We start from the raw sequence: 22144 nt of genomic DNA on the forward strand, positions 1-22144 counted from the left end.
AATTTAAAGGCAATTACAGGCGAAGAAACATTACAGGCAAATGGGAGGTTCATGGCTGCTTAAAACAAACCTCAGATTGATTAATGAAAAATTATGAAAAGACTTGAAGAATTTATGGCACATAAGATACATTTCTTGGTGTAAGAGACGGTGGATTTTGCAACTTCTTTTATCTTGTAGAAAAAACCTGTAAACTTAAACTTTTTTGCTTTTATGCAAAGAAAGTATTTACCAAATGAGAGAATTATTTTATGAATCTTATTTTTCGGTGCTCTGGTTGATAACTTAAAATACGTAATCTTAACAATATCACAAGACCATTAGTTCCTTTGCACTGAGTACAGTCCATATCTTGATTAAATTTATAATTGAAGGAATAATCCTAGGTCGAAAAAGAATTAATAATAAAAAAAAATAGACAGCTGTCAACTAAGAATAGACAGCAGGTTGACAGTACTTGACATGATGTTTCTTACTACACTTGAGTCACAATCCTACTAATTCGTCTGCGTCTTATTCACGTGTATTAACAGGATGCCATAGCAGCAAAATCCTTCTTCAAAGATCCGCCACAGGGACTGGTTTACGGAGACCCAGAGTCAGCTTTCGCAACTGCCGACCATGTACTGACAGGTGAAGTGCGGAGCGGAGGACAAGAGCATTTCTACTTGGAAACTCATTGCGCACTGGTAGTTCCCAAACGTGAAGATGATGAGCTGGATGTCCTCACCTCTTCACAACATCCCACTGAAATACAGGTATCTTTGAATCCTAACCTTCACAGATTTGATTTCTTTCAGAAAAGCTCTTATTTTTTTTGGGGTGGGGGGGGGGGGGTAATTTTTATTATGGAACCATAATTCTGTGTTGAACTCTAATTCAATTACATGCCAAAATTTTTGTTTTGTTCGAACATTTTTTAAGACTATATCAACTTCTAAGAGGGAATTTGATATTTTTTCGACTACATATTCATGCAATACCCTTGCAATTAATTTTAGAAAAAAAACATTCAATTTAATGGCACTCTAGTCAAAGAATTTTAACCACGAATAAATCTTTAAACAATGCACAAATCCTAAGATAAAATTCAGACGCAAGTTTGAAGTTGTGAAACAAAATAATGAGAAGTTTACCTAGCTGCGGAATATCTTTAATTCATAATAAATCCTCGATTTTGATGTGTTCACACTTATTAAGGATTGACAATAAACCAGCTGTTATTTAAGTGTAAAGTTGCTAAGTTTTTGTAGCACTACTATCTACAACTACACAGAAAATGTGTTGTAAGTTCACTTCTCTTCCTAATTTGGGTACAGTTCGACCACCTCACCTAACTTGTGATTAAAGAATATGAATTTGAAGGTTCAATTCTGCCTCTTTATGGAATTTTTATTTTAGTTTTGATTTATTTTGCAGCACTTGATCGCACATGTTTTAGGCGTCCCTGACAATCGTATTGTTTGTCGTGTGAAACGAATGGGAGGAGGATTTGGAGGTAAAGAATCTCGACCTAGTTTGGTGTCCATTCCATGTGCTGTTGCCGCGCATAGGTGAGCCTAACTGTAAGACCCAGTATACGTGTACCAGATTTCTTTCTTTTCAGATGAATGAAAAGAAAAACGAACACTTACCGAAGCTAAGGTTAGACAAATCGTGAGAGCTAGTTTTACCTCCTGGACTAAGCCAGTAAAGTCAAGATTAAACTCATGGAAGGGCAAAACATCAGTCCTGGCGGCAATAACTCCGCTGCTCTCAGACACTCTCTTTTATGTAGTGGAGAGAGGCTTACAACTTGTGTCTTTTAATCGAAAGACAATGGTTACATTTCCTCCTGTCCATAAAATCTCTGATACCTCGACTGAATTTTTTAGCAGCAGGCAAGACATCATTTTGGCGTTAGAATTTAGTTTTAGCGCAAAATTCTGATGGCAATTCTTCAAAATTTTGTGCTAATTTTATGATTTAGAATGACCTGCAGTTGTTTAATGACTTCAAATCCAATTAGGTTCATCTGAAATACTGTAGATAAGCTCCAAATCTATCTGATCTGAGATAAATTTCATCCAGATGCATGAATACTCCTATTTCTTCATAAACCAATGATGAAACTTCAGAACCACTTATCTCGGTTTGCAACAAGGCAGGTTTACATGTTTTTCTAGATGACCACCGTGTAATTGTCATTGCACAAAAATGTTGTTTTTTTCTTTTGTCTTTCCATGAGTGATCTCTAATTATACAAAAATATTTTGTTTTACTCATTAAACACAAAGCTAGGGAAGAAAGTTGGAGACACGTTAATCGTGGCATAAGTTTATTTTTATTTTTGTGTGCTATTATTTCATTTTCGAAGTACATATCATTTATCTTAATTGGGCAATCAGTTTGAGACTTCATTTCTTCTCTAAAATGTTTCCTTTCAAGTTCACCTTCAAACTGCTATCAAGGAGTTTTTATTTGCAGATTGCAGCGACCTGTTAGATGTATGATGGACAGAGATGAAGACATTGTGATGACAGGACAAAGACATCCTTTTCTATCGAGGTATAAAATAGGGTTTACAAAAGAAGGCAAAATAGTAGCTGTCGATATCACTCTCTATTGTAATGCCGGCATGTCTTTTGATCTCTCTACGGCTGTAAGTTGCACATTACCGTCCGTTTATTTTTTTTCAATCGTTGAACAATCTGAAGATTGAAGCTGTAGGCGTCACTTAAACAAGCTCTTCACAGAAAATCAGCAATGAAAAATTGGTTTTTTCTTTAGTCAGAAAAATCAGCGACTGAAAATTCAAAATGAATTCTCGCAATGTTGGCTCATGTTGGTAGTTTCGAAAATATTGATCATAAAGTTCATTGTCAGAACAAGTTAGTATTGTTTTAGTCTCTTGATTTTGAGACTTACTAAAACTGAGTAGGCAATATTAATTTCAGCATGAAATGATTGGTTATCTCCTTTATGAACAAATGGTTCTCATGATAATCAGTGGAATTGCATTAAAAGCCGTTTAAGTCTCTGAAGTTTAATGGTTCAGTCAAAAAACTAAGCAACATTCTGTAATGGCATTTGATAAGTAAACCCTTCATAAGTTAGGAGAACTTTACAACAACTTTCAAAGCATTATGTTGCTCTAATTTAAAAAAAAAAATGAGAGAAAATTGTGGGAATGGTATGGTAGTAAAGTTGATTTCAGTTTAATCCATCCAATTGCGTGTTTGTGTCAAGGGAAACTTGAGACATTTTGATGATTCTCAAAAACTACAATTGCTATTCTCAGAACACATGGTAATCAATATTATCAATTAACTTAATTCAGATGTGCTTAGTTTTTCCAGTCACAGAGAACAATCACTGTAAACTTTCCTTCCTTCCTTCAAAATTTACAACTTCTCTACTAGACTGATTATTCATCATTTCATAAAAGCCAGCTATTTCTTTTATCTTAATTCAGCTTTAATTTGTAACTTTCGCTTTTTCTTTAATCAAAACTTAAAGTCTCATTCATTTATTGACCTTTGTTTGTTTACAATTATCTAGGTAATGAACAGAGCAATGATGCACTATGAGAATTGCTACAAAGTGCCCAATGTATCAATAAAAGGGTATCTTTGTAGGACAAACATTCCTTCAAATACAGCATTCAGAGGCTTTGGAGGACCCCAAGGCATGTTTGTCGGTGAAAACATGATTAGGCACATGGCAGAATTTCTCAAAAAAGATTTCAACGAGGTGAGATGTTCACTTTAGTAGGTATCATAATTTTGTCCTTATTTTCATTTTTTGTGATCCAGACTTCTCTTTCTCTCTTTGAGATTGCTTCCTTTATTTCTCTGAAGTATCAGGTGCTGCAGTTTGCAGGTTTCCGCCGTTTTGCAGTTGAAGTCCTATCCATTCCATTTTTTTTGCAAATATCTCATCCCATTTAGTTTCGTTTTGTTCGATTATGTTCCATTCTGTAACATTTTACATTCTCGTCAAAAAAAGTTTTATGACGAAATCATTAACTTTGATCGATTGAAGAGGTTCTTACTTTTCAACCAACTAACAGCCCTGAAGGTCACATGACTAACAATGTCAAAAATTTGAAATATTAGATTTAAATAATTATTAGGTTTGTATTACACTGACTGTTGAATTTTTTTGCTTGGTAACCTCTAGTAGGAGATGGAGCTTCATTGATCATGCTGTCTCTTTAATACTTAATTTTAAAATTATTTTCAATGAATCATTTCAGATTGCCCTACTGAATTTTTACAAAGAAAACGATTTAACTCATTTCAAGCAAGTACTGAAACGAAACACCCTGCAGCGCTGCTGGGATGAAGTAGTTGAAACGTCCGACTACAAAAATCGTAGAATCGCTGTTGAAGAATTCAATAAGTAAGCACTCTCATCCCTTTCTCTCGGCTTTCAATGATTTTATAAAGTTATAAAGTTTTTTACATGAGATCCAACCAGAGATAAGGTAGCCTCCTTTTGGTTTTTTTTTTTACCATTTAATCATTTTTCAGCGCTTTCAAAGCGCTACTGTAGAGGCCCACCAAGCGCCGATTGGCTGCTCAGTGGGCCTGTACGGAGCTCTAATTTTAGAAAAGTGAATTTTTTGGAAGTATCAGTAATTTCTAAACTCAGCGACCCTCAAGCATCCCTAAAAACTCATTTTGTGCGGTTTGAACATTCAATCTGATTTAAAAAAACCCCAATTTGGAGGTCTGAAAATTTGGGAAAAAAGCGCTCAAGTATAAGTAATCAATAGATAAAGTTTGAAGAAATTCCAGAGGGGGGGGGGGGGGCGAAAAAAGCCTTTTTTGCATCGAGCTCTTTATATTTCCATCATGGTCAACTTCTATACTTAGACAGAAAGTATTACAGAACTACTGTAACAGTATCACAAAACAGTATTACTGTAGTTTACAGAAGTATTTGCCATTCTGTCGTAAAAAATAGGAATAAAGTGGAAAGTCTACTTTCATTTTTTCTTGAGCCGTTGATGAATAATAATGAACCTTTTTAAAAATTCAAATATTAAATTAGTTGTATGATTTCAGACAAAATCGGTGGCATAAGCGCGGAATCACTCTAACGCCTACCGCTTTTGGAATAGCCTTTGAAACTCTGTTTCTGAACCAATCAGGAGCCTTTGTTTTAGTTTACGCAGATGGATCAGTCCTTATTTCACATGGAGGCACTGAGATGGGACAAGGTCTTCATACCAAAATGATACAGGTAAATTTTTCTCTGGAATTTTGACAAAATGAAATAACTAATTGCGGGATCCTCAACTGAGGCATGACTCATTGGTGCAAGAAGCATACAGGTGCAGAAGGATACAGGTCAAAACATAACTTTAAGGGTTGACAATTATACTTGCAATTTTTGAAAAATTTAAAGACATTCCATAACAATTTCAATTATTTTTACTTAGTTCCCTCTTTTGTGAATTTCAACCTCTTCCATTAACAAAGGAGGTACAAGTAAAAAATAACACATTTTTTTTTACTCATAGCCGCCTATTTATGTCCTTGCAGATAAAATTTTAAATCAGGATGAATTTTGTCGGAATAACACTCTATTCTTTTAAACTCAACCCATTATCCTCTTCTTTTTGGAAGTTCCATCAGGTTTGAGTTATCATGAGCATACAACCTCAGGTCACAATTTGAAGGGTGCTAAGGCCACTTTGCCTCAATTTTAAGCTTGTAACCAAAATTTCCATCTCAACCTGCTCTAAATTCCCTTACTGCCAACATATTTATTTTTGACTTCATCAATGCAATATACCATTAAGGAAAAGTTCGATCACAAAAAGTCCAACATTGTTATAAATGTCAAAATATATACCCTTTTTTTTAATTGGATCGTATAGTCTGCCTAAGCAACAATCTATGAAAACAACCTTAACTTTATTCTAGCAATAATACATTATTTCATTTTTTCAGGCAGTTGTCTATAAAGCTATCGATGCAAAGCATTGTGAATTTTCACTAATGAAGATACTTTTGTTTTCAAGGTTGCAAGCAGATGTTTGGATATTCCTGTATCTCTCATTCACATTTCAGAAACATCTACAGACAAAGTGCCCAACACATCCGCAACTGCAGCTAGCTGTGGCTCCGATTTGAATGGGATGGCTATAATAGTATGTAATGAATTATCAACTTCATCAGATTATCCTCAAAGCGGAGATCATATTTCCTGACTCTAGTAGTTCAATACAAGAGTGGCCCGAAATTACGATTCTGAATTTTTATACTGTAATGCTGTTAATGCTAATTGAGGGACCTGGAGGACAAGGAAGAAAAGTGCAGCTTTTGCTATTTTGAGAAATATGTGTTGAAAGTTTCGAAATTACATGGATTCTTATGGTGAAGAGAAAGTTCAAACTGACTTTTGATGCTTAAAAATTGGAATTTGTGAGCAAATTTTTCGCAAAATATGCATTAAGACTAGTCTTATTTGAAATCATCAATACCTCTATTTTTTCCAAAATTGCACTTCTGCTCCTTGTTCTCAAAGCTCCTCAATTGACTTTTGATAGGTGTCATCAATCTGTTTTAGCAGTTTTTTCTTTATTTTTTTTTCTCTTGCTCTCAGCCTCTCTGCGACTGCTGGAAATATTTTTAACTTTAAAATGCAAAAAGTTCAAATTCTGAATTAATGACTCAAAACATCACACGTGTACATCAAGTTGAGACAATTAGCAAAATTTTACAGGATTTTCTGAGCTTTGGAATGGCTTTTGCTCGTCCAATCTTCTCTTGCTTTATTAGAGATTTAAGTAGTGATGTGAGGTTTCCAAACTTTTAATTGTTTATTCACCATTTTATATTTTTCCTTCGAAAATTTTGATGTATCAAAACAACCTCTAAATATATTTTTTTTATTATATTATTACTCACCTCCCTAGCTAGCTTAAATTTTGAATTTTTGCCTTGTTTAACAGGATGCATGCAATCAGATCATGGAACGTTTGAAACCGTATAAAAAAGCAAAACCTGATGCTGACTGGAAAACTTGGGTTCATGATGCATTCTTTGATAGAGTTAGCCTTGCCGCCAGTGGATTTTACAAGTAAGTGATGACATTCCCCCTAAACCCATACCTTCGTTTTTTCTATTTAGTCGATAGTGAAAAAAGCATATACCAACGAAACTTCCAAATCACAAGAAAATTTTAGTATGGCGGTACTTCCAGGGTTTTGTTTCAAACAACTGTAAAATGATACTTGATGTGCTGCAGAACAAATAATATCGACCGAGGCTATTTTCATAAAAATACCTTAAAATTTTGAATTTTTGAATTCTGTACCAAAATGTTGAGTTAAATACTGCTCTTCCTTCACACACAGTGAGATGGACACGTATTTGGTCACAAATTAAGTATCAAACTCTCAAATGATTCTGAGGAGTCTTAATAGATTTTAGTTCTTTTCTAAGACAAATTTAGGGGTCCAAGTTTTTCATTCTGTTCTTTTTTTTAAAATTTTATGTTACTGAGCCCTATTTGATTACCTGATTCTATTTTCTGTTGACTCCCAAAAGTTCATGTAGAATCTCCAGTGCAAGGATTTAGGATCAATCCTTTTCAAATTAGGCTCATATGGGTTAATTCAAACAACACCTATAAATCCAAATTAAACGCAAAACAATACTGTACAGGGAGTCCAAAATAGACTTCGTTTATTTTGAGTCAAAAATAGACCCTGTTTAGAATATTCCCTATTTCGTTTCTCTTGATTTCTGAATTTGTCAGGAGATTCCGCTTCAGTGCTTTTTTCCATCCCTTCCTTTTCATTTTACACTTTCGCTTTTCTAGGACTCCAGACATTGGTCATGGAACCGAAAACTACTTTAACTACTTTGTATACGGTGTTGCGTGTGCCGAAGTTGAAATCGACTGCCTCACAGGGGATCACCAGGTACGCAAGGAAGTAGATTCTTCTTTAATTTTTGCTATTGCACTATAATATCATCTTCTTCATTCGGGCAATCATTGTGAAAAATCTTAGCACAACAACAAATTTGTATTGAAAAATAATAATCATGAATAATATCACCAAGACTCGAATTTGTATATTTTTACAAAACTTATAAAAGTTGGAGGATTTTTTTTTTTTTTTCGACTCAATCACAAGAAATCAAAAAAAGCATGAGAATTTCCCTCCTAAGTTCGAAGACACTATGGCGAAGAAGAATAAATCAATTTTAAGGCCAATACATAACTCTTGAATTGTTTTTCTAAAGGTGTTGAGGACGGACATTGTAATGGACTTGGGTGAGAGCTTAAATCCAGCCATTGACATCGGTCAGGTGGAAGGAGGCTTCATGCAAGGCTACGGTTTGTTTGTGATGGAAGAGCTTATGACATCCCCCTCAGGATTCCTCTACACTCGAGGACCTGGAGCTTACAAAATACCTGGGTTTGCCGACATCCCAGCAGAGTTCAATGTATCTCTGCTCAAAGGAGCACCCAACCCTCGCGCTGTCTACTCATCCAAGGTATATTTCTTCTGACTTTCTTCTTGTCTGCTATGAAAATATATTCCTTCAGTGGGCAGCAACCCGCAACTCTCATAAACATGATATTAAAATTAGTTGAATCAGCCTTTCAGTGAGTGTTCAGAGGAACCCAAAGCTACCCAAAAACTCAGAGATTTTCAGGATTGCCACAGAATTTAGAAAACGAAATTCCCTGACATTTCTCCGACACATTTTGATGAAATTTCCTGACAATTTGACGTATTTCTATCAAACAGAACTAAGCGCCATTGGGGGAGGAAGGGAGAGGGGGGCTTGGATTGGCTGATGTTGCAGAATGCGATGCTAGTTTTGTCCTATACTCGCAATGCTTTTCCATGGCGTTTAGTTCTGTTTGATAGAATGCACTATCCGGGATTCGAAAATCCTCAAAAAGAACTCAATTTGGCGCTTAGTTCCGTTTAACAGAAATACGTCCAATTGAAGATGTGATAGATGGTTAAGAAGGCATAATTGAAAATAGTTTTCAGGCAAAATTTGTTGTGCGAAACCTCACACCCATTTTCGAAAGTAAATGAAGATGATTTAACAAATTTTCCCTGACATTTCCCGGTTTTCCCTGAATGTGGCAACCCTGTTAAAATGTGACCGTCCACTGGATAAGAGACTTTAAAGTCAAAAGATATCAGCACCTCCACTTGTAGGATTATTTTTTGAGCCTTTGGATGCAAAAACTGCCTGAAACTTTGATTTAAATTTTATTTTTGGAGCATTTTCTGAGAATCTGTGGTTAATCCACTTTCATCCGTATCAAGCACTTGGCATAGACCATAACCTTTTTTCCTATCAAAGCTTAAAATTTTATAGGAAATGCCACAGCTGAAAGATGGTGCCAATTATTTTTAGTTTTGTAATTCTACTTAACTACCAATGAAATTTTCTAACCAAGGCTGGCAAATGGGGAAACCAGGTATCGATTCTTGCCAGCTGGCGAAAAACAGTGCCAATCAATTCATGAATGAACAGTGGTTTACCATATTGTATAGATGCAGGCTTTTTTTCAGGAAGAAGGCAAATTGTTTTTCCCCTTTTCGTTGTGAAAGCCATTGGTAATAAGACAAGCTCATCAATTGGACGTATTTCTACTAAACGGAATTATGTGCATTAAGATATGAGCCCCGAGACCCATGAGGATGTATGCATAACAGGGCTAACGGCATAATGCACATAGTTCCGTTTGACAGAAATACGTCCAAGTGATGTGTTAAACGCCCTTTGACGGGTTCGCTTGTAGTCATAAATTTTAAAGAATTTCTCTGAAACTCTTGCTACATTCAATACAAATCGAATCTTTTCTGTAGGCTGTTGGAGAACCACCTCTGTTTTTGGCATCGTCTGTATTTTTCGCCATCAAGGAGGCGATAAAAGCTGCAAGGAAAGACGCAGGGAATGAAGAGTACTTCAAGTTGGATGCACCTGCAACCTCTGCCCGCATTCGAATGGCGTGCCTGGATGAAATCACAGCCAAAGTAAGTTTATCTCTATTCCTTCATTTTTAATTTATCTAATTTGCATCTGAACGTTGCCTTATAATTGCATGGTAAAACTATTTTTTATACATTGAATTCCTATTATGCTTCAGTGTTTCCTCTACTTTAAAATAAATTTCTGCTAAATTTTTAATCATGACTGTCCATGGATGAAAAACCTCCGCACAGAAAATCTAGTCTATGGTACCATTCCAAAGAGGAATTTCAAGAAAAAATTTTGGCCTGAAAAACACCCATGAATTTCAAACTATAGCAGAGCAATAATGGTTTGAGTTTTGTAGTTCAAATAAATATTTAGTTTTTAAGAGAAAGCCATCCAAGTTTTGACATTCAGCTGAACTTTCCAAAGGTTTAAAAATAAGCATTTCCTCATAAAAAGTTTGCTCGGAAATTTCTGAAGCTGAATTATTAACCCAACTTCCGAAAACTGCTGTCCTGGAAAAAAAAATCCATGGAATGAAGTCCCATCATCTTGTGGAAAGAAAGATTTAATAGGCTGTGACAAACTTAGCCAGACATTAAAGAGTGACACCTTGGGCACATTCTGAAGAAAGAAATCTCTCATTCCTGAACATTCTCCTGCTTCACTTCAAAAAACCATTCAAAATCTTGAGGAGAACATTTCAAAGAAAACTTGGAAAGCTTCAATTTTTAGAAAACATATCTTCCAAGTAGAACCTTTTTACTCAAATCATTTCAAACGTTCCATTCTTTTAAATAATGCCTCTCTTCTGTTCTAGTTTCCTGAGCCTGATCCAGCTTCCTACAAACCATGGAACGTCAATCTATAGAAACACTCAAGGAATACAGAAGCTATTTCATTTGCAAGATTTCTATTGAAAATATCGAATGATTTCGATGTTACTCAAAATAGTTCAATTAATCGTCTATTTTTATTTTTTTTTATACTGATCATGTACAAACTGTTTACCTTCATTAAAGGTTTTTCTATTTTTTCCTTAGAATTCAGTGTTTCCATTATTTCAGATCTCAAAATACAATCTCACACAAAGAAGATTAATACATCAACTGCGAAGCATAAGTAATGTTTACTCACTGTTTCACTACAGGTTCTTTTTGAAATTTCAAATTTTGAGTGGTGAAAGACAACAGCATTTCTTTAGCCAGGGGTAAAAATTAATCCATGTTCACAATAGTAAAGCCTGACATCTCCGGAGCTCTTCATTGTAGAGCAAAAGAGACCAAATTTTCTAGCCCTACGTCATATCAAAATTTACCTAAGCACCCTCTAGGCCCACGGGATCTAGGGCCCCATAAGCTCAACTTAAATTTCAGAATTTTTCTGCAGGTCGATTTTGCATCATAATGAAGATGGGTGCTTTTTTGTACAAGAAAAATGCGAATATCTCCTAAATCGTTTGTTTTAGAGTAAAAAGCATCAAATTTTCAAGCACTCCTATATATCTAGATGTGCCTAGGCACCCCCTACGTCCATGGGATCTGTGGCTCTGTAAGCTTAATTTGAATTTTCAAAAGTTTTGTCCTGGTTGATTTTTCATTATGATGAAAATTAATGTCTCTTCATACTGGGAGGATGGAATATCTCCTAAATCGTTTAATGCAGAGTAAAAGAGACTAAATTTGTGGCCCTCCTTAACATATGTTTTTACTTTGTTTCCCACAAGCCCAGGGGGGCTATTCTGTTGTAATCATTATGGGAAGGAAAATAATGGCCTTCTACTTCAAAAAAAGTTACATTAAGACATACTTCAACAACAACACTCAAGGCTTTATATCAATCAAATTTGATTCCATAGATTTTGAGGCAAATAAAATTGATTGGATGCCAACAACATGTGAGATAAAATTATGAAGATAAAATAAAGTAAAATTTGAAGAAATGACATATGATGGCAACCAATATATTGGTACTGCACATTAGCATCGTGACTGTCTCTATCAATGATCTCTTTTGCGCTAATTTTCGGGTTCTTCCAGGGTTTTTATTTGTCATTACAAATTAGTACCTTAACACAGTTAGGTAACAGAAACGATAGAGCCTTTTAAAAAGCCAGTAAAATAAAAATAAATTGGATTCAAGTGTAGAATAAGTTTCATTTACAATGATTTTTCTTCCATTTACTGATTCATTTTGGCGGACTTTGGTTGTCCTTTTCAATAATTCAGTTCCTCAAGTGAACTTACAGTGATGAATGGAGAGGGTAGGAAGAGGGTTCGTAAGTCTTACATAAAAAAGGTACAAATTCTTAGGTCTCTCTTAAAAGTTTTCTATAGATTAATTAATGTGCTGTAAACTGGGAATCTGTATGACAGGAATGAACCCTTGAGCTTGTGTCTCCCACCAAAAAATGTAACATTTCTTGAAAAATCTCACCGGAAAAAATTTTACAGCTTCGGAATACAATTCTCCAAAAAGCTTTAACTAATTGAACTAAGGATGGGAATTGATGTAATCATGTTAAGGCCGCAATTTTTAACAGCGGCAAAATTATGAATGAAACAATGCTACGATGAATCATCTTTGATGCCAAGTTCTTTCTTCCTTTGTTCTATGTCCAGTTTTTTCACAGACTGTGTCTCCTTTCTCTTTTGCTCAATTTCTAGCAACTCAACTTTTTGTTTGTAGTAACCATATCGACACACGGTCCTGAAAAAAATTGAAAATAAAGGCTTACAAGTTATCTGACAGATGAGGATAGATTTGTCAGTCAAGCTCATAATTTGGAGCTTCCCAGGTATGTATTGGCTGTTGTTAAAACCTAGCCATTCCCTTCTCTGATAAGCCCTGAGCCTCATCAGAAAAATCTATACTCTATGCTATTTCTCTGCCGTTAGGGTGTACCTTAATATCCATGTTTGTCCTGTATTCCATTAAACTTCATACTTTACAGGACTCAAATGGAAACGTAGGAACATTCTTACACCAGAATAGTAACTTTTTGAGCTCATTAGATAATGAGCATGTTCAAATTTAACACTGGCCATTTCTTATGACTATATATTCCATAATAGAGGCAAGCAAATGAAATTTTTCATGCAAATTATGGCTTGACATACTAAACAATTTAAGTTAAGCGGGGAAAATATGTTTAAATAATTTTGTTCATTCTCAAAAAGATTCGAGCACCAATTCATATTTTGTCTTCCTCTTCTGTTCAAATTCCAATAAAATTTCTGAGACAACCACAATTTGATTTCAAATTACAATCTTCCCACGCAATCATTTTCCTGACCTCTCCTAGTTTAAAACGGGTTAATTAAAACAGTTTTCACCGCTATTCTTGAATTCTCATTTCTGGCGTTTACCTAAGTCTTTTTGAGAATGACCAATTCAATTGCCAATTCATCCAATGCAAGAGCTATAACGCAGAGAAAATTTTGCGGCTTTTTCGGAGAATCTCTTTAACTATTTGGAGTATAAGATTTTTAAAACCTCTGAAGACTTAACCCATTCGCCTCATTTGACAAGTATACTTGTCAGCGCGCGTGCAGGACACGTCTCAGTTGACGAATTAATTCACAGCATCTATCAACATTGCTATGCAATTTTTTTGACAGTGTTTTTTCACTTTTCCTATAGATAGCATCATAAGCTTGCAACGCCTGCGAATGGTGCGAATTAACTTGTCAGCTGAGATAATGTCCTAGGCGCTCGCTGACGAGTAAACTCGTCATATGAGGCGAATGGGTAATGCTATTTTCTCGATCAAAAAAATTTCAAATTAGCAGGCTTTGCATTATACTGTACATCCCACAGTTTTACAAGCCGTGAGGTGTCGCAAGCACAGTTGAAAGTCTTCAGAAAACACAGGAAATAATTTCTTACCAGTAGCACATTGTTGACACACCAAAAGTTGCCATTGCTGCATTGCAAGAATGAGCTGGTCGACTAGAATACAAAAAGTAGGCTACTCCACCAGCTATGGCAGAAAACACCCCTGTTAGGAGACTTGATCGGAAACATGGAAATTCAGTGAGGTTGCGACCCAAAAAGAAAATATCCTGCAAAAAATGAGGGTATAAAATCTTCAAAATTGAAAAAAACTAAATCTTTAAACTAAATGAAAGATTCATATAAGTATTCCCAACTTGCCTAAATGAATGCAAACCACCGAGACATAAATGTAAACTAAACTCTTCATCAGGAGAATGGGATGTAAAGTATGAAGTATACAACCGAAGAGAAGTCAGGATTTTACGACCAAGAAAAACATGATGTTGAGAGCATATTCAAACAATGTCAGCTCATGTGACATTACACTCGTATATTCCAAAAACGCAGTAGGGATGTTGATACTTAACCGATACTTCCAAAGTATCGATACTTTTGATCGATGCACATCAATACTTAACGATATCGATATCATGTGATATCGATCCTCAGACCCCCATATCGATGATATCGATACTTAATCTAATTTGGTCATGAAGAAGGCCTCTTTTATTTTAACAACTTCACTCTCTTCTATTTCACCTTCACTATACACTGTGACAAACGACGGAGTAATCAGGTTTCTCAAGATGATTACTTTCGTTAAAAATGTTAAAAGCTCGGTTCGATAACAGTAGTAAAGTAATTAATAATAGTTGACTAAGCACGCGAATAAGGGCGGTTTCGAGAGAGGCGTAAGGCTGACGGAATTTAACATCCGACAGACATGCGCACACTCCGAATTACAGCATAATTTAGAAATAGTATCGGTGGTATCGACACCTCAAGAGTATCGATACTTCATCTCGATACCGGTATCGATACTTCCCTGAGTATCGACATCCCTAAAATGCAGGCAAAATTTGGGCAAATCAGAAATGTGATAAATTAGGAGAGAAATATCGTTAAAAACTTACATGTTCGGGGCCTCTGGAGATTGTAGCAGGATCTTTTGGTGCCATTTTGTAAAGCTCGTTACAATTAAGAGCAATGCGATAGGTGTCAGTTCTGTGTGAAGTGCAGAACCCTAGTTTAGAGCCTAAGAATATTTCCTGTGGTAGAGTTCAGAGAAAACGGTGCAAAATAAATTTATATGAGTACATAGAGGTAACTATGAAAGCTGAATCAGCTTGGCTGAAACTTTCACCTCTAAACAGATTAAAATTCTGGTAATTTTGACAGAATAAGTTCCCCGGTAAAACAGGGTGAGACATGTAGGATGAGCACTAGGAAATATTATAACAAATTTATGATAGATTAGATTCCCTCATTCTAAAAGATAGGAACTTCAAACGTATGATAAAGAACTTAACCTCACTGTCTTCACAACACAGATTGTACGATGTTTGATGGACTTTTGGTGTGATATATGTGTGATGGCAGTTGACTCACAACACGATCAGAAATACCGCCAATTTTTAAACTGATGCAACAAGTATAAACTATGAAATTGATACTATCAGCAATCCTAGCCATGGTGAACCATTCTATTTTAAACGAAGTAAAAAATATCGGAAATTCTGATTATGCCTGCTTAAATTGGAGAATCCCAAATTTCTAAAGCTAGGAGACGCTTTTTTTTTTTATTCATTAGTGCGCTGGATGGATACAAAAAATGGAATAATTGGGATTGACAGGTTGTTGGCTGATAAATGGTCAGGGCTAAGCCAAACAGTCTCATCTTTCATCTCATCTCTCATCTCCTATTCTGATTTTTGGAGGGAAACTGACGAAATCTTTTGCTTGAAATTTTGTGGAAATAACTTTCATGTTGGTTGGTTTCCTTGCATGAAATTAAAACAGGAAATGACATTGCGAGTAATAACTGCTCAACCTAACTCTGCAAGGAGAGTAGTGACAACAGCGTAGAGTCTAATCCTGCCATGTTCTGTGAAATCAGTTTCATCGTTTTTTGCCCAACAATTTTTCAATTTTAAGGAGCTGCTTAAAATATGCGATAAACTTTGCAATGAATAATTTATATTCGTCGCATGCTCACATGAGAGAATTGAAAAATGTGATGGAGGTTCATTTTCTTTAGCATGTTCATTTCTATTAATTACCTACATGCTTCATAAACTTGTTAAGAGAAAACAGAGGACGGTGGCCAGAAATATGGAAACCATTTGGAGCAAAATTTTATGACATCACTGCATATTACGCAATGAAATTTCCAATTTTTGAAACAAGTTTCATGGTGTAGAAAAATGAGCTCAAATTTCAGCTGCAAGGCCCAACTGAAGAATCAAGCTACAAGAAAACGTATTGAAGCTTGGTAGGGACAAAGGTTTCAATGATTTTTTTGTTCTCAATTGTAGCTCTATGTGCTACCTTGATGTCAATGAATACAGACGACTTGCCACCACCTTGTGCGCTTTCAAAATTAATTCCTGGACTTCAAGTTGAAAAGAGGGGTATCATTAGTTGATCAGATCACCCTGACTGACTTATCTTGGTTGTACCAAAATCAAAATAAGTTGTCAGTATTTCTCACTCATCTGATATTAAATCAGGTGTCAGATAAATGGTTTTACAAATAAAATAAATGAAGCCTCTCTTTTTCCCGCTCACTTGACCAGAATCAGCTTAACTACAGGAGACGTTGCCTACTTTCTTCTTGTGCTTCATTTTTTCCTTATAAAACTATGTAACATTTTATCTTGGAACTTTTGTAGGTAGATAAAAATCGAAGAAAAAGTCACCAAAAGTTTCAAAGCGTTACCTAATTTAGTTTTCTGTTGACAAGATAAAACCCAAGGATTAGGGAAGATGAAATGCAGTTAGACTGATTCTGGTTAAAACTATCCAATATTTATAAACTATCTCCAAGAAAATTTTGAAAATCAACCTGACAACTTTCCCTCACTGTAATTGATAACTGGGCACTAGGCAGAGGCGGACGAGTAAACGGAAACATAGAGAAAAATCCTGATGGGCCAGTCAATCTTCTATCTTGAAAAGTCCAAAAAGGCAACTAAAATGGGCCTTATTTTCAAAGATTGATAGGCCGATATTCCTTGTTACCTTTCCGATCTCAGTCCACCCCTGGAGCCAAAAAGGAGGAGAAGGGATGAGACAAACATATAAAACAATATTTAATAATATAAAAACAAATATATATATTATCATACAATAAAACAATAAATACATACGAAAAATCTGGCCATGAACACTGCACTATTAATATTGACAGTAAAAACTTTATAACAGGCGATCGTAATATTACAGGAATAAACCAATGAAATGGGTCAGCAACAAATAAATAGGAAATATTTTACAACAGACAGGGATAATTTTGTAGACACTAATTCAACAGATAAATAGTACGAGCTGTACATAATTTTTTCATTATGGTTTCCTTATTCGCTTTTTTGTCCTACTTTGTTACATAATGGATTTTAACAAACACTTACCTCTAATATTTTACATCATTACACTATGACTAGAATTCTTCTTTCAACATGTAACTAAGACATAGTAAGCAGGTATGCCCAAAAAAAGAAAAAAAAATTGAAACGACAAGATTTCAAAGATTAAAGTCCCGATTTTAAGGAATCAAACGTTCAGAAAATTGGATCAAAAGCATTCATATAATTTAAGAAAACCTGCACTGCACGTTAAAATGGAGGTTATTTGAAAGCTGATGTTTGAAAAAAAAAATTTTTTTGATGTTTTAACACTCAGGTTTCACCACAGATTGAGCATTGCTGATTGCAGGGATAAAACTGAGGCAATTTTCTATCATGATTCTTACAGATAAAAGCAATAAAATGAAAAATGCGATAACCCATCACAAGATAATCCTAGTTCTTGAGTAAGATTTGCTAGTAATCTTGCATAGATTACTAGGTTTAAGATGACCCAATTTAGTAAACAAGGGAGGTGTGGATAATAAATCTGGCAATTCTTCAATTCCCGATCTTGGAGGTAAATTGTAAAAAGTAAAAATTCAAACAGGTTCACTGATGCCCAAAAGGAAATATTGAGTTGCTTTTGGGCTCCTAGTAACAACTAACAAAGCGTAATTTCAAAGCAACTGCAAGGATGGTGTTTACACAGATAAGTACGCTCTAGGAGGGTAATGAAGAAATTTCCAGCAATTGTAACAATTCATTACATTTTAAAATCTAGCTTTAAATGCAGATTACAAAAGCTCTTTTATCAGCTGCATCTTTTGGTTGCTTTTGGGAGAACAAATGATTTAAAGACTTTGGCCAAGCCAGAATTGGACAAATAAGATTAAATTGAAATGAGACACTACTGAAACATGTTTCAATTTCAGAAACTTCATTTTGAGTCAATTGAACTCATAGCATGTAGCCAATTTGAAAACTGCTAGGATCTCGATACAAGGGATAAATCCTCTAGTTTCAATGGAGAAATTCAACGAAATGGTTGCAACAAAAAATTTTTGAAATGGTTCGACTTGCATACAATCATTCGATCTGAAAAGAGTCAGGTTTCATTACCTACAAGCGCTCTTTAGTTTAGGGTTAAAATTTTTATAAAATTGAACAACAACCAGGACTCACCCTTTTTACATTAGAATACAAAATGAATAAATAAATACTCGATACCCTTGTAGGAGCAACAAGGTGAAAGCAATCCTACGGTCTTGACGCCAAACAAGCTGGCTTCTAGATCGAGACGGAATGTATGCTGTCTTGACTCTTCCATCAGCTTTGGTGCCAAAATAGAACAGCAAACCTCTTGTCACTCCTCTGCTATTACCGAATACTTTAACATAACTTTATTGAATTAACATCATGACATGATAAAAACGGAGAGTAGGTGGGGATAATATATTGATAGTTCTCCTCTGCTATATGTTTGCGTGACCTGCCGAACAGTGCTGAGAGAGACAGAACCTTGGAATTATTCTTCCACTTAAAATTCCTTTTACTTGTTAAAATGTGTGCTCAATACTGCACATAGATTTAAAATCAAACTCACAAAATAAGAATTTAGAAAGGCAACTTCAGTAATTTTTTTGTGATTGGTGTAGAAATCCAAGGGCGTTGCGAATAAACTCGACATATTTCGTCCAGGCACGAGGTGAACCTACTGCAAGGTTTTGGTTGTGTACTTGATAGAATGTGTTGGAATCAATTTGAGGTTTGACTTATTGAAAAACTAGAATTCACAAAAAATTACAAAAACCGGGTTGAATAACAGAAGCAATTACCCTGGCACATAATAATCTTAAGCTCATAATGGTTGCAGTGCTACTCATTGCTACTATGGAGCTGAAGAAGCGCTGAGGCTAAAATTTCTCAATAGCAGGACGGAGATTATTGCATGTGAGAACGCAGAATTGGTAACTGCAGCTGACAATAATTTAGAAAAATCACAAGTTGTTTTAGCAATAAGGCAACAAAACAGCATGAAAATACGGATTTGACTGAAGGTCATGCAATAATGACAAAATCTATGGCATGGTAAAATGCAATTCTGAGCAAAACCATTTTGCTGGGATTGTGTAACGTATGAGAGTTGTTGTGTAGGCTGCACACTGAACAGAAATTCTAAATCAAGTAATTTTGATTCACGTAATGTAATATGTGATGGATAACTGGATTCCAATCTCCTACGTACCTGAGTAACAGCTTGAGAAAATATTACGGTGATACTGGAAAATCTCAAAGCTTGACTGTGGCATTGATGATTTTCACTCATATTTATCTCTCTCATTTTGCAGGGTACATGCCAGTTCTAGTTTTATGTTTCAAAGATAGACTGTTTGAACATTACCATTTAAGAATGAAAAAATTGATTGAAAGTTGCAAATGGAATGACACTCTGAGAACAACCATTAAGAAACCAATGTAAGAAACAAGTTTTCGGTGAAAGCTTTTACATTTTTCTGAAAGCTTTCCTAAAAAATACTAGTTTGATCTCTCACGGAAAAAACTGTTAAGTGTCACAGCTCAAACATGGAAAGTAATATATCTATGGTAAGATTTAGGTTTAAAAATTACAATATCTTTAACACTTGATTTGCTGCTATCAATAGCCTTAGAGAGCATCTAGGGAGTTAAGTGAAACTTGAATAGGACATTTTGAAAAGATCTGAGTCTTTACAAGACGAAATTGACAAAAATTAAATTTGTTACATGGAAAAGTTTCTTGGCGGACATGACATCATTCAGGACGCCATAAAAATGAATGAAAATTGGATATCCTTAGATTGAAAACCTACAGTTTTCATTTATTTTAATTTTAGCAATTTTTACTATGTATTTAAATTGAGAAAAGTCCCCTCTATTCAGCTGTACCAGGCCACATTATAGACTCACATCTCAAAAATTCAGAAAAGTACAAAATTTACAAAAAAAGAAGTAACACACATTATAACCTTGAAATGAGCAGATTTCAAGCACAGCTAAAATCAAGGCACCCATAATTAAGGTTCGATAGCTTCTCCCATAAATTGAGAAGGCTATTAATCGGTAAGAATCAGGGAATAGGCACTTGGAGGGCATGATCGAAAATGATTTGAGCAGAACAATTATTCATTTGTGCAAACGTGAAAAACTGATGAGTTTGCATATTCATGATTCCAAGACTTTAAGATTTGTATCAATTTTTATGTCCGGTCAAAATTAAAACAGAGCAATCCAATAAAAAAGTTGTAAAAATAGTTTGTTGAAAAAACACAAAAACTTAAGCGATATAGAGGTCTCTGACAAGTGGTGTTCACCGTTTTCAAAACAAAATTTGGAGCAAAATAAACAGGCAATCTTAAGAAAAATTGAATAGTTTTTGTTCCAATATTGATGGTAACAACAGAGCAAATAGCAAAATAAAAAAAAAATCACTCTGCTCTGCATACTAATGTTCAAATGCTCTGAGAATTGTGCAGTACAATGGGACCAAAGATTATGGAGTACCTGACACAGAAGTTGGACTTCTGCCGGACATTTAAGGAATTTTTCAGTTGTCATTTGCAAGTTGATTCAATGTAAGACGATGAAACTTTGACATTCATGATTCCTCTGAAATCCTATAATATAAAAGGATGAATAAATTAAGGATAATAACTAGAGGAGTGCTTAAAAATCACAATGGAACTCAGTGGCCGACTTGATTTCACTGAAGAGAGGAGTAAATTTTGGAGGAGACACACTACCAAAAATTACAGTAGCATTGAGGAAGTGCACTTAATTTTCTATAATATTATCTGAAAGGGAATTTCATGAGGCAAACTCAAGAGTTCAAGAGTGAAAATATTCGAAGATGCTTCGCTCAGGAATAGATAAGTTTGTCCTTGACCATCTTTAACGATGCTTGAGTTTGGCACTACACTTGCTTGCAGCCTAAAAACATTAAATGAGTGAAAAAACTACAAGCTAGGCTTAAAACCAATAGGATTAGCTTAAAATTTATAACATGTAAAATTTAAAAATCGTCCATAAAAAAATTGGAAAACTGCTCGACATAAGTTATTGTGCGACTAGGAGGACTGTGGAGGTAAATCCGGACAAGTCGTGGGTAGATCACTCGATGCCGAATGTATTTGTTTCTTCTACAGCTAGTAACAATTTTTCGTAGAGCGTCTCAGGCGTAGGATATGGAGGCAGATCCAAACGATTGAAGCACGTGTGAGCTCTGGAAAACATAGGAAAGAACTGCGTTAGAGACAATACTCATGCACGAATTTTTACGATTTTTATTTCAGACAAGATAACATTACTTTTGGCTGGAGAAAGTCTCTTTTGTAACCAAAAGATCATTTAGATACCTTCAAAGTTAGTTTTAATCTTTACTTGGGATTCGAGAAAGGGTTCTGTGCGGGGTTCTTAAATAGGTTTCAACTAACTGTTGAAATAGAAACAAGACTTTGGAACATTTATTTTTACTTTGGTTCATTTTTCTTTCACATAAAAGTTAGTGCTGGATTGGTACTTATCTGGTATTTTAGCATGAAATGCCTTTCCTTTTTACTGAGCATGCCTACATAATATCTAATCTGTAAGGGTTAAAATCTTTTAAAGAGAGGTGCTAATCTAAAAGTCTTATGGCATCATGAATAGGAGAATAAATTAGCACATTCAGGTCTCTGAAAAAGAATACGCAAGCAGTTCTTTTGTTGAGAAGGTTAAAGATACATTGGAACTCAATCCTCAATAAGATGCCAAAAAATATGAAAATACTTAAGTTCTTAACCAATTAGAACATTTTTCTCTGCAACAGAGTCACAA

The 22144-nt window shown here is 35.1% G+C and overlaps 3 protein-coding genes across 9 annotated transcripts in view; 1 reads left to right on the top strand and 2 right to left on the bottom strand.

Annotated features, from left to right (window-relative positions):
- ry (xanthine dehydrogenase rosy) overlaps nucleotides 1-10995 on the top strand; it is a 35568-nt gene extending 24573 nt beyond the window's left edge. Inside the window, exons 11-22 of the mRNA XM_072298191.1 lie at nucleotides 534-758; nucleotides 1420-1553; nucleotides 2467-2641; nucleotides 3541-3732; nucleotides 4238-4383; nucleotides 5052-5229; nucleotides 6014-6142; nucleotides 6947-7074; nucleotides 7819-7921; nucleotides 8247-8501; nucleotides 9842-10009; nucleotides 10771-10995. Coding sequence (XP_072154292.1) covers nucleotides 534-758; nucleotides 1420-1553; nucleotides 2467-2641; nucleotides 3541-3732; nucleotides 4238-4383; nucleotides 5052-5229; nucleotides 6014-6142; nucleotides 6947-7074; nucleotides 7819-7921; nucleotides 8247-8501; nucleotides 9842-10009; nucleotides 10771-10821 — 1884 coding nt within the window. The 3' untranslated portion in view covers nucleotides 10822-10995. The remainder of the gene's footprint in view (nucleotides 1-533; nucleotides 759-1419; nucleotides 1554-2466; nucleotides 2642-3540; nucleotides 3733-4237; nucleotides 4384-5051; nucleotides 5230-6013; nucleotides 6143-6946; nucleotides 7075-7818; nucleotides 7922-8246; nucleotides 8502-9841; nucleotides 10010-10770) is intronic.
- A 764-nt stretch (nucleotides 10996-11759) lies between these two features.
- l(3)87Df (cytochrome c oxidase assembly factor COX20 lethal (3) 87Df) lies at nucleotides 11760-15281 on the bottom strand. The gene is made up of 3 exons (XM_019061226.2): nucleotides 14861-15281; nucleotides 13839-14014; nucleotides 11760-12659 (listed from the first exon to the last, which is right to left on the bottom strand). The coding sequence occupies exons 1-3, from the start codon at nucleotides 14903-14905 to the stop codon at nucleotides 12518-12520; spliced, it is 363 nt and encodes a 120-aa protein (XP_018916771.1). The 5' UTR covers nucleotides 14906-15281; the 3' UTR covers nucleotides 11760-12517.
- Nucleotides 15282-17037: 1756 nt separating this feature from the next.
- Hecw (Hecw ubiquitin protein ligase) overlaps nucleotides 17038-22144 on the bottom strand; it is a 192247-nt gene continuing 187140 nt past the window's right edge. For all 7 annotated transcript variants that reach the window (XM_019061230.2, XM_019061228.2, XM_019061232.2 and 4 more), the window contains one exon: nucleotides 17038-21551. In XM_019061230.2, coding sequence (XP_018916775.2) covers nucleotides 21440-21551 — 112 coding nt within the window. In that variant the 3' untranslated portion in view covers nucleotides 17038-21439. The remainder of the gene's footprint in view (nucleotides 21552-22144) is intronic.

The sequence above is a fragment of the Bemisia tabaci genome, chromosome 3, assembly GCF_918797505.1.
Source record: "Bemisia tabaci chromosome 3, PGI_BMITA_v3".
NCBI lineage: Eukaryota > Metazoa > Arthropoda > Insecta > Hemiptera > Aleyrodidae > Bemisia > Bemisia tabaci.